Source organism: Cajanus cajan, chromosome 8, assembly GCF_000230855.2.
Source record: "Cajanus cajan strain Asha chromosome 8, NIPB_CcT2T_4, whole genome shotgun sequence".
Taxonomy (NCBI): Eukaryota; Viridiplantae; Streptophyta; class Magnoliopsida; order Fabales; family Fabaceae; genus Cajanus; species Cajanus cajan.
In genome coordinates, this window is record NC_138524.1 from 15,052,878 (window position 1) to 15,066,936 (window position 14,059).

Here is a 14,059-nt window from a genome sequence, read left to right on the forward strand (position 1 = left end):
GCCCCCTCGGTGACCCTGCTGTCGCTGGACGTACTGGCCGAGGTGACCTGCCTGGATGAGCTCTTCGATACGGTCCCGAAGCGTGCGGCACTCCTCCGTGGTGTGACTGTGGTTCCTGTGGTACCGACAGTGTTTGGACTTGTCGGCACTGTTGGGAGTGTGACCTAGTGGTGGAAGGGCGAGTAGGTTGCTGTTGCTGGCTTCCTCCAAGATGTGGACTCTGGGTGCGTTCAAGGGAGTGTAGAAGTCATATCTCCCCCCTCTGCTTGCCCTAGTCGACTTCTTGAACTAGCTGTCGTTATTGACTTTGATTTTATCCTTGTGCCCCTGTTTTGGCTTCGCTGGTCCTTTTTTGCGAACCTGGTCACGGAAAGCGGAGTGTTCCTCCATCTGGATATAGCCCGCCGCGCGAGCGCGAAGCTCGTCCATGTCGCGAGGAGACTCACGACATAGGCTGTCAACGAATGGTCCGGGCTTGAGTGCCATAAGCATTGCATGCACGGTGACCTCGGGGTTCAGATTTCTGATCTGAACCGAGGTGGCGGCAAATCGCTCCATGAACGCCCGGAGTGGTTCGTCGTCGTTTTTCCTGAGACTGGCCAGGGCGGCTGAAGTCACATGGTGAGGTCGGCTCGTCGCATACTGCGCTATGAACCTTCTGACTAGGGTGCCGAAACTATCAATGGACTCGGCAGGCAACTGGGTATACCAGTTGAGCGCGGCCCCCTTGAGCGAGGTTGGAAAAACCCTACACAAGATAGCGTCATTGTTAGTGTAGAGGTTTACCTATGTTGTATACAGGTCGATGTGCTCATCTGGGTCCGTCGTGTCATCATAGCGATCGAGGTGGAGAGGCTTCCACCCATGAGGGAGTGGTGTCTCCATGATGCCATCCACAAAAGGGTGGCGGCGAAAGGTTGCCTGATCCCCTGGGACATGAGTAGGGGCCTTGCTGACTTCATGGGCCGACTTGTGCGTCGGTGCATGAGACCGATGCGTGGCAGGTCGTTGAGTCGGTGCCCTAGTCGCGGTTCGGGGTTGAGAGACTGAGTGCTCCTCCTCCTCATTGTGGTTGCTCGTATGAGGAGGATGGTCAGAGTGCCGCCGAGGGAGTTGGGCGCAAATCCGCTCGTTTTTCGCGCGTAGCGCCGCTAGGTCAGCCTCATTGGCGGTCCGCATTGCGGCTAGGTCGATTTCGTGCTTGGCGTGCATGTTCTGCAGATCGGCGTCGTGTTGTTGCCGCATCTGTTCGACCTGATCGATCAACCTCCTCAATGCTGCTTCGCTATCCATGGCAGATGGTTGATCTAGGTCGTGTGTTGCGCGTTTGCTATGGCTTCTGGTGCAAACCATAAGCGTGGCTGATAAGAGCTGTCTTGATCGGCCCCACGGTGGGCGCTAAATGTTCTTACCAGAAATCTGCTGTAGAGATGATCCTCCGAGTAAAATTGGTGAGCCTCCTTCGCTGGTAGGCTTGATGCTCCAAGATGGGGGTGGTACCTGCAAAAGAGACTCCGATGCTAAAGTTAGGGTTTGTATGAGTATGAGTCTCGTATAAATAATGCACGTACCTTAGTGTGAGTTAGGGTTGCGTTGGGCCTAAGATAAGATATGATGTGATTAGATAACGGATCTCATCTAGGGCGAGATCCCCTAAGATCGGTTATGATCTATTTAAGTGCCGAGCTGACGTCGTACAATGCGCGTCCGAGGTCATTCTCCGCTGCAATGCCGAGCTCGAGCTCGGCGTGGCGGTACAGATAGTACAACTTTAATTTCATATTTTTTACATTTTTCATTCTCACTTGAATGTTATTTACACTCTTTTAAAAATAAGTTTATATATATATATATATATATATATATATATTGAATAAAATAATGTATTTCTTTTAGAGAGGGTGTATTTTTGTTTTCTAAAAAAAAATCTATATTTATTTTAAAGAAAACCAATTAAATTGAACCAAATCAACCCATCATTGATTGGTTTGACTTGGTTCGAATTGTAATTTTTTTTAAATTAATCCAAATCAAATCATTCAAAATTGATTAGTTCGGACTTTAATTTATTTTATGAACCAAATTGGTCCATGAACATCCTATTAAAAAAGATGAAAAATATTTTAAAAATTAATTTAATTTTCAACAAATACTTTTATCTAATTATAGTTGTGTTGTATAATAGGATTATTAATTATTTGAAATAACAACTTTAAAAGTATATTCAAAAGTAGTTTTTAATTAGTTTATATATATATATATATATATATATAAGATAAAATTATATCTAAAATAAGGTTTGTTTAAGTGGTTTCGGATTTTGTGGTCATTGAAAGAATGAGTGGTAGTGTTTAAGGGGTGTGGTGGGATGAGAAATGGATTGGGGAGGGAGATGTGAGATATGGAGATGCTTTATGGAATCATGGATGGATGAGGTTGACCCACCATTAATGTAGTATAGTGTCTTGCTAGATGGTTGTTTTCCATTTTCACATGTACCTGTCAACATCCTCTTCCTTCAATTATAAAACAATGGCTTGCCAAAAAAAAAAAAAACAAAGAAGAAGAAACATTTAAGAGAAGACAAAACCTAGATGTATGAGTTTTTGTTCCTATTTTATTTTAATCAGAATGGAAGTTTTGCATATGTACAATGTGATACAGATTTTATTTAAATTAAATATAAGTATAAATAACTTATGTGAAATTCTAATTTTGATTAAAAAGTATATTTAGTTCTTTTTAATAAAAATGCTTAAAAACGTGTTAGAACATGTTTAGCCCTTTTTCTCACTCATGGTTTTCTTGTGTTATTTTTTATTATTATTTCATTTATTCCCCGGTTTGTGAAAAAAGTTTCGTAGTATATAAATTTTTTTATAAGTCTTGAGTAATTTTCTATATCGAGATTAAGACGTGGTGGATGCTTTATTTCTTTTCCCTAGTCAAGATATGATGAATTCATTGTAATTAGTGGATAGAGTTTTTAATTTGTGGGCTATAAATATGAAAGGGAGTAAGGAACTTGTACTTTCGAAACGAAGATGAGAAAGCTTTATCTTGAAGGCAGACATAATATCATAAGATTCATAACATGATTTTGTATAAAAACTAAAAGCATAATTGTACACTAAAATTTCCGCATACTATTTTTATCCTTCATAGGTTTATTCGAATAGTTAGTGACTAGCACTTCTTTTGTCCCCTAACACGTCTACGGTCTAATATAATTTTTTTTATGTAATTTTTTATATATGTAATTAAGAAATATATTTTATAATTTTATTATTTTTAGTTTATGTGGATCAATGGAAGTCGAAGTTGAGATAACTCTAAATTAAGTTATAAATGATATAGTTTGAGTATATAAGAGTTGGTCTGATGAGAGTTGATATTAGGGGTGAACAAAATGAACTAAACTGAAATAAATTTATAAAAAGTATATCGAACTTAAAAGTAATTTGTCTAAATTGTAGTGTATATTATTTTAAATGAACTGAACTATTTTATTATTTCGTATCATTGAATTGAACTAAATCGCACTATAAAAACTTGAATTGAAATGTAATTCAAATTACAACAAGTAAGAGTTCAACGGTTGAGATTAACTTTTCTTACATCAAGGAAGCTTTTCTCAAGATGAAATGAAGAAAACAAGCTTTTAGACAATTCTTTCTTATGGAGAACAAGGAAGACGAACTAGAAAGTTCAAACTAAGTGATTTACCTTGAGTTTGGGTAGAACAAGAAAAATAGTTATAGAGAAGAAAGAATAATGAAGAAGATGAAGAGAAAAGATTTTTCTCCCTCTGTCGATTTAGCAAACCAATGCCTTAAGCCACTCAGCCATACCTCCAAGTTGTTGATCGGAATTGGATGTGCGATTGGTTGCCCGAAGGGCTATCTGATCCGATCAAGAAAGATTGAGCCGAATACAATACAAAGACACTTATTGTATCTATCCATATATCTATCTATATATCTATATATAGATAGATATATTAATGTATCTTTTTTTCGTGTTGAAATAGAAACGTAGTAAGCAGACAATATTTTACGAAAAAAGTTAAGTTATAACAATTTCTAAGAGAAAATGACTATTTCGTTTTTCTATGTGAATTTCACATAATAAATAGGGGGTGCTCTATTTTCTTATTATTTTATTTATTTATTTCTATATTAAATTTATATATATATTTCTCATTTTTTTTTAAGTTTTTAGTTTAGAATATAATCCATGTAGCTAGAAGGAAGAATGAGAATAGAGAGGTTAGAGGGTTTGACTTGAGTTGAAGGGGTAAGATAAGGTTTGGATAAATTTAAGCCGAATAATGGATAGTCATTACTTTTTTTGTTTTGTTATAGATTTTAAATCTTCCTCTTTATTTTAAACTCACAAGACTATAAAAATAATTAAGAGAAAGAGAAGAGTTAAAATATTTTAATTGAGTTTTTTTTTTTAAATTTAGGTGTAATAAAGGTGGGTCAACCCATTATTTTTAATTGACAAACTCACTACAGTGGTTTAACATATTATTAAATGAGATAAATTACATTTTTCAATCCATTTTGCTTGATAAACTAATTTGTCTCTTTTTTCTTTAAGTGAATTGACTTATTTTACAACTCCTAATTATATATAATGAATTTATTGTTTTAATAAATCATTTTTGTTGAAAAATCTAATTAATCATATTGAATATATTTATTATTATTATTATTTATTTATTTATAAAACTTGAGTTTGAGTTTTTATTTAAAGAAATTGAATTGTGATAATATATATAATAACTATCAAACTCATATAAGTATAGTAAAAAAAATCATTAAAATACTATATAATAAAAAAAAATCATATTTTGAAATACTATATTACAAAATCATTGAAATTTAAAAACAGAAAAGAAAAAAAAAACGGTGCGTGAACCGTACCGGTGAAGCGTGGTGGAGGAGACTGAAAAGAGAAGAAGAACGAGGGAGTAGGGAGATCTGCCTCTGATCGCAATTTCCGATTGCAATTTGCAAATTGCGATTTCTCTTAAAACCAGAGCTCTACGGCGTGTGCGATTCGTTCGAAACGAATGAAATTTTAGCTCAATTCCACGCTCTCACGCTCTCTCGGGACTCTGTATTTTGTTCGAAGAAAGTCACGTGGTTTGTTACCTTCCGTTCAAGCGGATAAAGAAATTAGGAAATGGCTACGGTTGATGTTATCAAATCTTGCATCGATTCCATTAGACAGGTAGCACAAGCCTTCTGAAGTAGAATGTTCGATTCATTCAGTTTTATGTCCATTTTAGCTTTCGCCGAATGATTCCCTAGGGCTCTGCGATGATTTAATTTGAATAATCTTAGTTTCACAAAATTAAGAATCCATTGGATATGAGTATAATGGAGGAATATTGAGATACCGGCTTTGTCGCTTTGATGATGTATGTATCCTTTTTACTGGGATGGTTTATGTGCTTCACTAGCCAAATTCAACAATGGGAGAGATTGGATGTAGCTTGGGTTTATATTAGTGTTCCTAGACCCTAGATAAACCTTGAGCAACCATTTTTAGGTGAAGAGCTATGACTTAGGTTCAGTTTAATGTGATTTAGCAAGTTATTTTGGCCTTAAAAGAGTTATGGTATGAATTTGGAGCAATGTTTTAAATTCTGGTTGTGGTTGCGGTCGCAAATTTGTCAATATACTCAATATTGCGGGAAATTGTGATAGATGCGGCTGCAATTGTGGTTGCGATCACATCGCAGTGACCCCATTAAGAGCCATGATTCTTAAATTTGCAAAATTAAGAATATTAGTATTGTGGTTGCGGGTATGATGTGGCTAAAATCATGGTTGTGGACTGTTTTTTAAAACCTTATCTGGGAAAAGCTAAAAGTTGTCACAGAACTAATTCTATGTTGAGATTGGAAGAAGTGATATTGGGTATGTTTGTCTGGCTCTGGGGAAGATAGCTTCTCGATGCTTTACTGTTGGGTTTCAGCTTAATCTTTATTTATAATCTTAATTTTGTACTTGTAACGGAGTAGCTCTTTATTTTTCTTAACATTAAATAAAGTTCTTCGTTTGTGGGTTTGTGATCAATATAGTTGCTGTTAGCCATCTTATGTTGCACATATGAATTTGAATTTTCTTCTGAAAATATTACCTGGTTGGTTATACTTGTTACAACAACTATGTGATACTTTTCATTTATTTTTTTCATGAATAGTAGTCATGCTCTATTTTATTTTTCCAGATATCAGAGCATATTCAAGGCGCTATTGTTTATTTAGATGCTGGATCAGTGGAGAGTTTCCAACTTATTGGGGCATATCCAGTGCTTCTTGAACTTGGAGCACGGGCTATTTGCAGTTTGGAAAACATGTCTGCACTTGATGCGGTAAGTGCTGGTTTCATATTCAATTGTTGAGTTGTCTTTCTGTGCTTCTGTGAGCTGCTAAGATTTGATTATCACCTCATTGAGTGATTTGCTTATTAAAAAAATTGAGATATTACTATTTTCCTGTTTTTGAAAAATATTATATGGCTTGCTATGACATGGAGTGAATATTTGTTGATTATCTGAGGGTTGAATTTTCACTTTATGGATACTTTCCTGTAGCCAAAGTTTGTAGCCCATTAATTTTGAGGGTGGTCTGATGGTGAATATCTGTGATTCACCTAGTAATAATTATCAAATGTGTGGTGTTTAGAATTTTGCTTTGAACTTTTTATATATAGAACTGAAAATATTATTAAATTAATAATTCTGAATTCTTTTATTTAATTATAACTGTTACTTAATTGCTAGTAAAATCTTCCAAGGCTTTCTAAACTTGAATTTTAAAATCCTTCTTGCTTCTTCTCGTTGTTATGGGGAACTGTTAATACCCTATTGTCATTTGTCAATGTTGTATTCCTGCATTCAATGGGTCTAGTCCTTTTGTGATCAAATGGTCTGAATGTCTCCAAGTGTTTGGATAATAGGAAGGTCTGTTTGAGTAGTTAGATTACCCTTATTCAGACAAGCTTGTCCAGTATTCCCTTCATTACATTTTCCTCACTTTGATACATGTGGGACTGGCATTTTGAAGTATTTTCTCTGGTCTTTCATGGCCAAGCAAAGTAGCAGAGACCATTTCATCAGTTGGGAGGTTTGTGGATAACCTCAGATTGAGGTATGGGTTGAGTTTTGATAATCTGATATGCAGAAGCACCACTTTGGCAGCTCAATGGCTATTGTGTATTTGTATGTTGAGAAATGCCTGTTTGCAAATTGCAATGGTGTCTCTTTACGCATAAAACTATTATGGGATAAATTGTATTTGTGGCCTCTTGGGTGCTCATTTCATGATTGCTTTGAGAATCTCTCTATTAATGATATACAAGGAGATGGGATTGCTTTGTTGCATGTTTAAGACTTTGAGCTGCTTTGATTCCTTATACTACCCCAGATTAGCCTCTTTACTTTCTTTTACTAAAATTTTCTTCTATTTTATAAAAATATTGTAATTCATGCATATAACATGAAATGTAAAAATTATACCTTAAATATAGTCATGTCACATTGCAGCTGTAGTGTTTTCATTCTGTGAGTGAATGGAGGCATATAATGCATGTTTGCTGAATGGAGCCTGTATGATGCATTAAGCTATTTATTTTTCTCTATAAAGATGTGAACTCTTCAAGCCAAAATATGAAAGGTCATATTTTATGTTTTCTCTTGAGATCCAAATTCCCATTCTTTAGACATTATTTTCTTAATATTATCTTCAGAGACAGAGGGAGGGAGGGGGTGTCTTGTTGGGGTCATGGTTACCTGCATCTTTTATGTGTATTTAAATCACCATAAAGATTATTTTGTAGTCCAGTGGCCCCTCAAATATATGTATAATTTCTGTATCTATCTTATCTAATTCTTTTGTTATGTACTATTATTGTACTCAATAGTCGATACTCAATACAATTACTAAGGGGGTTAAACTCGGTTGAATAGTGTGTATGAGGTGTTATAAACCTTTTGGTATCAAGTTCAATTCATATGGATTAAAAAAAAAATAGTCAATACAATTATATTGTTTTATTTGTAAAAAATATTATTTATGTATTACATTTCTTGCATATGTTATGCATGTGAAAATTTAAATTTTCTTTATCAAGTCATGCCTTTTGTTTTTAGCTTTAAATCCCCTTGAGGCAAAGTTCTGACTCCACCTGTGATTATCTTGATCTCCAAAATTCACATACATCTTGTTTGAACATACAAAAGTTTTAAGTTTTGATGTTTGCAGATAATGATGTCATAGAATTTGTTTTCTGTCCTTTCCATGTTTCCATCCTTTTGCTTAGTAAATTTATAGTTGATGCTGTAATGCTGTATGTAACCAGGTGTGTATATACTTTTCATTAGCTGGCTCAGATTTCTGTATGTTTCCAATGTGTTTGTACTATAATAGTCTATGACTACTTTGAGGTAAGCCACATGGATCATGATCTACTTTTATTGATGGTTTCATGTCTAGGTGGTTGATTGGAACTCACAATATGATCCTGCAAGGAAACTTGTGGTTATCACTTCAAGTCTACTAAGTAATGCGCACCGGTATATTTTACGTTGCCTGAGCACACATCAAGTTGTTCGTCATTGCATTATATTTACATCTATCTCAGAGGTGCTTATTTGTAATTGTCTCATTTTTCAATTTCATTGCTTCGCTAGACACACACACATTTTATTGTTCCATGTTTCATAAACTTAATATTGGCTTACCCATCTATTGAAAAAAATATGGTTTTAGCTATGGATTTGAACTAGTCATTTTTTCTCCTTCTTCTAGATGCCTGAAATAATAGTTTAATTTTTATCTACTTACAACTTACAAACCATACTACACATTTTTTTCCTTTTTTTGTAAAAATTTCATCTGGATGAAAGCAGTGTTTTTTCAAAAAGAGGTTAGCTTTATATGTAAATTAGAAATGGAGCTTGATCATCTTTTATTATTGTTATTATTGTTATTATTATTATTATTGTTATGTTTTAATTTAAACATGTCATTCTAGTATCAATTTTTTCCCCATAACATATTTGACACTTGACAGTTTTAAAGAATAACACATTAGCTTGGCCTGTACTATAATTACTCCTTTTCTTTCTTCACTATAGTAATAGGTATCAGTTTTTGAAGAATGAATTTTAGTTGCACCTTAATCCATCGCTATTTGCTAGCATGCAAATCTTAGTATAACATGAGTAGTTGGTTAGTTGCAACCCCAGTAATAGACTGATAGTATTGGTGGTGTTATGAAGTAAAATTGGTTTCCAAGCTGTTGAAAAAGAAATGTTGTTATAGTAGAAATAGAAAGAGAATTTATCAGCCATTGCATAATAGTTTGGTCTGTCTCTAGTTCATTTAGACATAAAATGTCGTATGAATAAATTAGAAGGTCATAAGAAGATGAGGCGAATTATTTAATTAACAATAATTTCTTCAGTTCTAAAATAATGTCAGTCTGGATAGCAGAGTTATTTTGGCTTGAGTAAAGACATGAACTCATTATTTATCACCAATGATCAACATAAGGATGAAATTATTTTATCTATAAATGTGATGTTAGGGTAGCAATTTTAGCTATTTTGTTCCAATACCTATTTCCCAACCTTTTGTTCGAAAATTCTAATACTAGTTAAAATGCAGACAGCCCACTCAGCATTTCCTGATTCACCTCTGGGGCCAGATGCATATCATGAATATGAATCCTTACTAGTTCAAGATTATGAAGAACTAGTTAAGAAATCGGGGACAAAACCTGGACAGGCAAAACTTAACTTTGAAGATGGAGGACACTCACAGTTTCCTTCCGGTGGAGAGGATGTTCCTAATCTTGAAGCTAGTTCAAGTGGAAGAGACATTTATGAGCATAATCCATTAGACTTCGTTGAAGATGCAGTGCTGAAATTGGTTGTTTCTGTTCATCATTTTCCCATGATTATATGTCCCATTTCACCAAGAGTATTTGTTCTACCTTCAGAAGGGTTGGTGGCTGAAGCATACTTATCCTCTGAGCATGAAGATTTCATTAGTCCTGGTTTGCCTCCCTTAAGTACTGGCATGCTCTCTGATGCCGATGATGTGCCTTCAGGGGCTACCCTTACTGCACACTTTCTATACCATTTGGCTGCCAAGGTAACAAGTGATGTGCATTCTTTAGCTGAAATGGGTGCATACTTATAATGGTTTTATTTCAGGATTTTTGTTTTAATTTCTCAGGATTCTAGTATTGTGTTAGTGTATTGCATATACTTAATGTTAGGTTCCATTGACCACCATATTAGATCTGTGATAGAAATGCTGCGTGCCATATCATACTGTTTTGCCAGGGTGCATGTTAGGAACCCAATTAAGGTAAACTGAACAACTAATCAACTATATTATTGGTTGAAAATATAAGAAGTATTACAAGATAAACCCTTGTAATCCCAAAGCAAAAGCTCCTCAGAGAAGAAATTCCCTCTCTTCCCAAGTCAGAGCATACACTCTAGACTCTCCATTGAAAATACAAAACTGCCCACTCCTTTCCTTCTCCCCTCCCTACCTATATAACATATTCCATTATCTTTTTTTTTTCCTCTCTCCTTAACTAACTCTCCCTCTTTTCCCACCTAATCTGATTCTAAGTGGGCCTTGTATATTGGGCTTGTGGTAGAGAACCTATCGGTGCACATATTTACTTTTTGAAAAATATTCCTTGAATAAAACTTTAATAGTAAGAGTGTTGCCCATTAAAATAGATCTTGCTCTGAATGTACTTTTCAAAAGCTTGGTATTTAATCAAACACATTGATGTTGTTTGATTCATGTTGCCAACCCCATTAAGGGGAGAAAAGGCTTTGTGCTTTATTGAGAGTTTATTGTTATGAACCTTCACGTAGGATCAAGCCTTGAGGCCTAGACACGGAACAATCCTTATTGCAACTAATGACAGCTCCCCTCCTTAGACTAATACAAGTTTTGTGAAAATTATTTCTCATTGATAATATTTTATTCAAGTCTGCCCTTTATAAAGGCTACAAAGATATCCCTATTTAATAGAATCATAACTAAGAATTATCCTAATTGATAAAATAGAAAATAAAGAGATCCTGTTTAGTAGGATCATATCAAACAATTTTCCTAATTAATAAAATAAGGATCCAAATCTAACCAAGATAGGAGAAGATGAAGAAAAAAGATAAACTGAAACAAATCAATATTTAAATTTAGAGATATGATAATCCTAATTAGTAGTCCACATCATTTTCTGATTTTCCAGTAGTGACAGTATCTTTTGTCTTGTTTGTTGTTTGTTCTTTAATTTGTTACCTTGATCATTAATTCTTTTGTTTATGATATAGATGGACTTGAAAATGGAAATTTTCTCCCTTGGTGATATATCAAAAACTGTGGGAAAACTTTTGACAGACATGTCAAGTCTTTATGACGTAGGCCGCCGTAAACGATCAGCAGGGCTGTTACTCATTGATCGTACACTTGATCTTCTCACTCCTTGCTGTCACGGGGACTCACTTGTTGACCGTATGTTTTCTTCTTTGCCCCGTAGAAGTAGAACGGTTTCCCATGCCCAAATTAAAGGTTCAGGAAGCCAACTCAAACTTGGTTCTTCCTACCTGCAACGTTCTCCTTTAGATGTTCAGATACCACTTGCAGAGATCCTTAATGAAAATGATTGGAAAATAGACAATTTTCGGCTTTTAGAAAGCATTGAAGCTTTTTTGTGTGGGTGGAATTCGGGTAATTCTGATTCTCAGATTGCAGGCTTGATTAACCTTAGCCAGAAAATTCATGACAAGCCTAGTCACTCTGATTTAGAGAAACTTACCGGGTCCTTTGTCTCCTCTGAAAATTTCCGCGGGATGCCATTATTGGAGGCTATACTAGATAGAAGAACAAAAGATGGGGCTTTACTGGTAAAGAAGTGGCTACAAGAAACTCTGCGCAAGGAAAATCTCACTGTGAATGTGAAGTCTCGTCCTGGTCTTGTTACAAGACAAGAGTTGCAAGCTATGATCAAAGCTTTGTCGAGGAGCCAATCATCTTTGTTAAGGAACAAAGGAATTATCCAATTAGCTTCAGCTACGATATTAGCTCTTGAGGAATCAAATTATGCCAAATGGGATGCATTTAGCAGTGCAGAGAAAATTTTGAGTGTAAGTTCTGGAGAAACAAGTCAAAGTCTTGCCATGCAAATTGGTGATCTCATCAATAAGAGTGCTTTGTTGGGATCACATGTAAATGAAGGGAAAAGGGAGACCTCAAAGGGGTTACTTTCTTTGCAAGATGCTTTGCTGCTGATGATTGTTGGGTATATATTGGCTGGCGAGAATTTTCCAACATCTGGTTCTGACGGGCCATTTTCTTGGCAAGAGGAACATTTGTTAAAAGAAGCTGTTGTAGATGCTCTTCTTGAGAATCCATCAGTAGCAAATCTCAAGTTTTTAGATGGACTAAGGGAAGAGCTTGAAACTAATGTAAACAAGTTAAAATCAGAGAAAACTACTGAAGATCCTTCAGAACTAGATATTGATGATTTTGATGATGATCAGTGGGGCAAATGGGGTGAGGAAGATGGTGACGATGACAATAAAAATGAACAAGTGTATGGTGATGCACAACTGAAGTTGGAGTTGCGTGATAGGGTTGATAACCTTTTCAAATTTCTTCATAAGTTATCTGATCTGAAAAGAAAGAATATACCATTGAGGGATGGATCATTGACCACGGAAGCTAATTTTGATGAAGATAGAAAAGGTTTACTTTATAAGCTACTAACAAGGGTGTTGGGAAAGTCCGATGTGCCTGGGTTAGAATATCATTCTTCCACCGTGGGGCGCTTGTTTAAGAGTGGGTTTGGAAGATTTGGCCTTGGTCAGGTAATTATGGTTTCTTAACTTATGGCTATGCAGGACGTTGCTTTACAGCGTGTTTGTTTTCACGTTTTAAAAGTGAAAAATCACGTTTAACGTGAAGCTATACGTTGTAGTTTCCACGTTAAACGTGATTTTTCACGTTTAAAACGTGAAAACAAACACGCACTTAGTAGTCCAATTCAATTATGCTAATCGTTCCTTGTTTTTTTTTTCACCCTTTGCTCTATTCTTCCTTGAATACAAATGCTGCAGGCCAAACCAAGTCTTGCCGATCAAAACGTCATATTGGTTTTTGTTATTGGGGGCATTAATGGACTCGAGGTGAAATTCTTGAATACCTTTTTCTCCTCTATTCCTGTTATTATTCCCCTTTGTCTGTGAGTAACAATATGGACATGGTACTGCCAGTAAAGTTTAATAATATGATAACTATTCTATAAATGATGAGACATTGGGTGTCTTTTTTCTTTATACATAAATAACCCTTTTCGTGTTTCATTTAAAACCTGATCCTTGATGAGTATGGAACTGTAACCTGACACAACTTTTTACTTCTGCTGTCACTGCCACATAGGTGCGTGAAGCTCATGAGGCATTGGCTGAAAGTGGAAGACCCGATATAGAGTTGCTTGTGGGTGGAACAACTCTTCTTACTTCCAATGACATGCTTGATTTACTGCTAGGGGATTCAAGTTACATTTAATTCGTTCATCAATTAGATAAAGTAGTAGATAGAAATTAAATTGAATTTGGTTTTGCTAAATCCTGTACGTTGTAACTTTTAACTGTTGTATAGGCAGTTCAAATTGTATTTTCTTTCTTTCCAAAAAGAAAATAGAGAATAATAAATTTTCTTTCAAAATTAGCTTTCAGAAATATAAATCACAGTTCAAGAATTTGGATTAGTTGGCATTCAAGGAAGCATGAAACAATATTGCAGAAGAGCCAGCGCATTGGTGTCCAATATACTTTCAATTAGTATATCTTGAACAATATACTCTTAAGTACTAGTATATCTTGGACAAAATTGAATATGTCTAGACAGTGTCGATCCCTTGCATTTTGATTTCCCAGTGTTACAGCATAAGACATGATGTGGACACGGTTTAATTCAGTAAAAAAGTTGAATGGACCAATATGA

General features: G+C 35.3%; 1 protein-coding gene across 1 annotated transcript; it reads left to right on the plus strand.

Annotated features, from left to right (window-relative positions):
- Nucleotides 1-4,894: 4,894 nt before the first annotated feature.
- LOC109799433 (vesicle docking protein) lies at nucleotides 4,895-13,814 on the plus strand. The gene is made up of 7 exons (XM_020359992.3): nucleotides 4,895-5,241; nucleotides 6,247-6,390; nucleotides 8,513-8,662; nucleotides 9,689-10,177; nucleotides 11,386-12,921; nucleotides 13,171-13,239; nucleotides 13,493-13,814. Exons 1-7 carry the CDS (start codon nucleotides 5,194-5,196, stop codon nucleotides 13,619-13,621), a joined length of 2,565 nt encoding a protein of 854 aa, XP_020215581.1. The 5' UTR covers nucleotides 4,895-5,193; the 3' UTR covers nucleotides 13,622-13,814.
- The last annotated feature ends 245 nt before the right edge of the window (nucleotides 13,815-14,059 follow it).

What these genes read in the sequence shown, in the direction of transcription:
- LOC109799433 (XM_020359992.3), top strand. Translation starts at nt 5,194, where the DNA reads ATGGCTACGGTTGATGTTATCAAATCTTGCATCGATTCCATTAGACAG. An exon ending in GAAGATTTGGCCTTGGTCAG is followed by an intron (nt 12,922 to 13,170) that starts GTAATTATGGTT and finishes CAAATGCTGCAG; the next exon opens with GCCAAACCAAGTCTTGCCGA. An exon ending in GGGGCATTAATGGACTCGAG is followed by an intron (nt 13,240 to 13,492) that starts GTGAAATTCTTG and finishes ACTGCCACATAG; the next exon opens with GTGCGTGAAGCTCATGAGGC.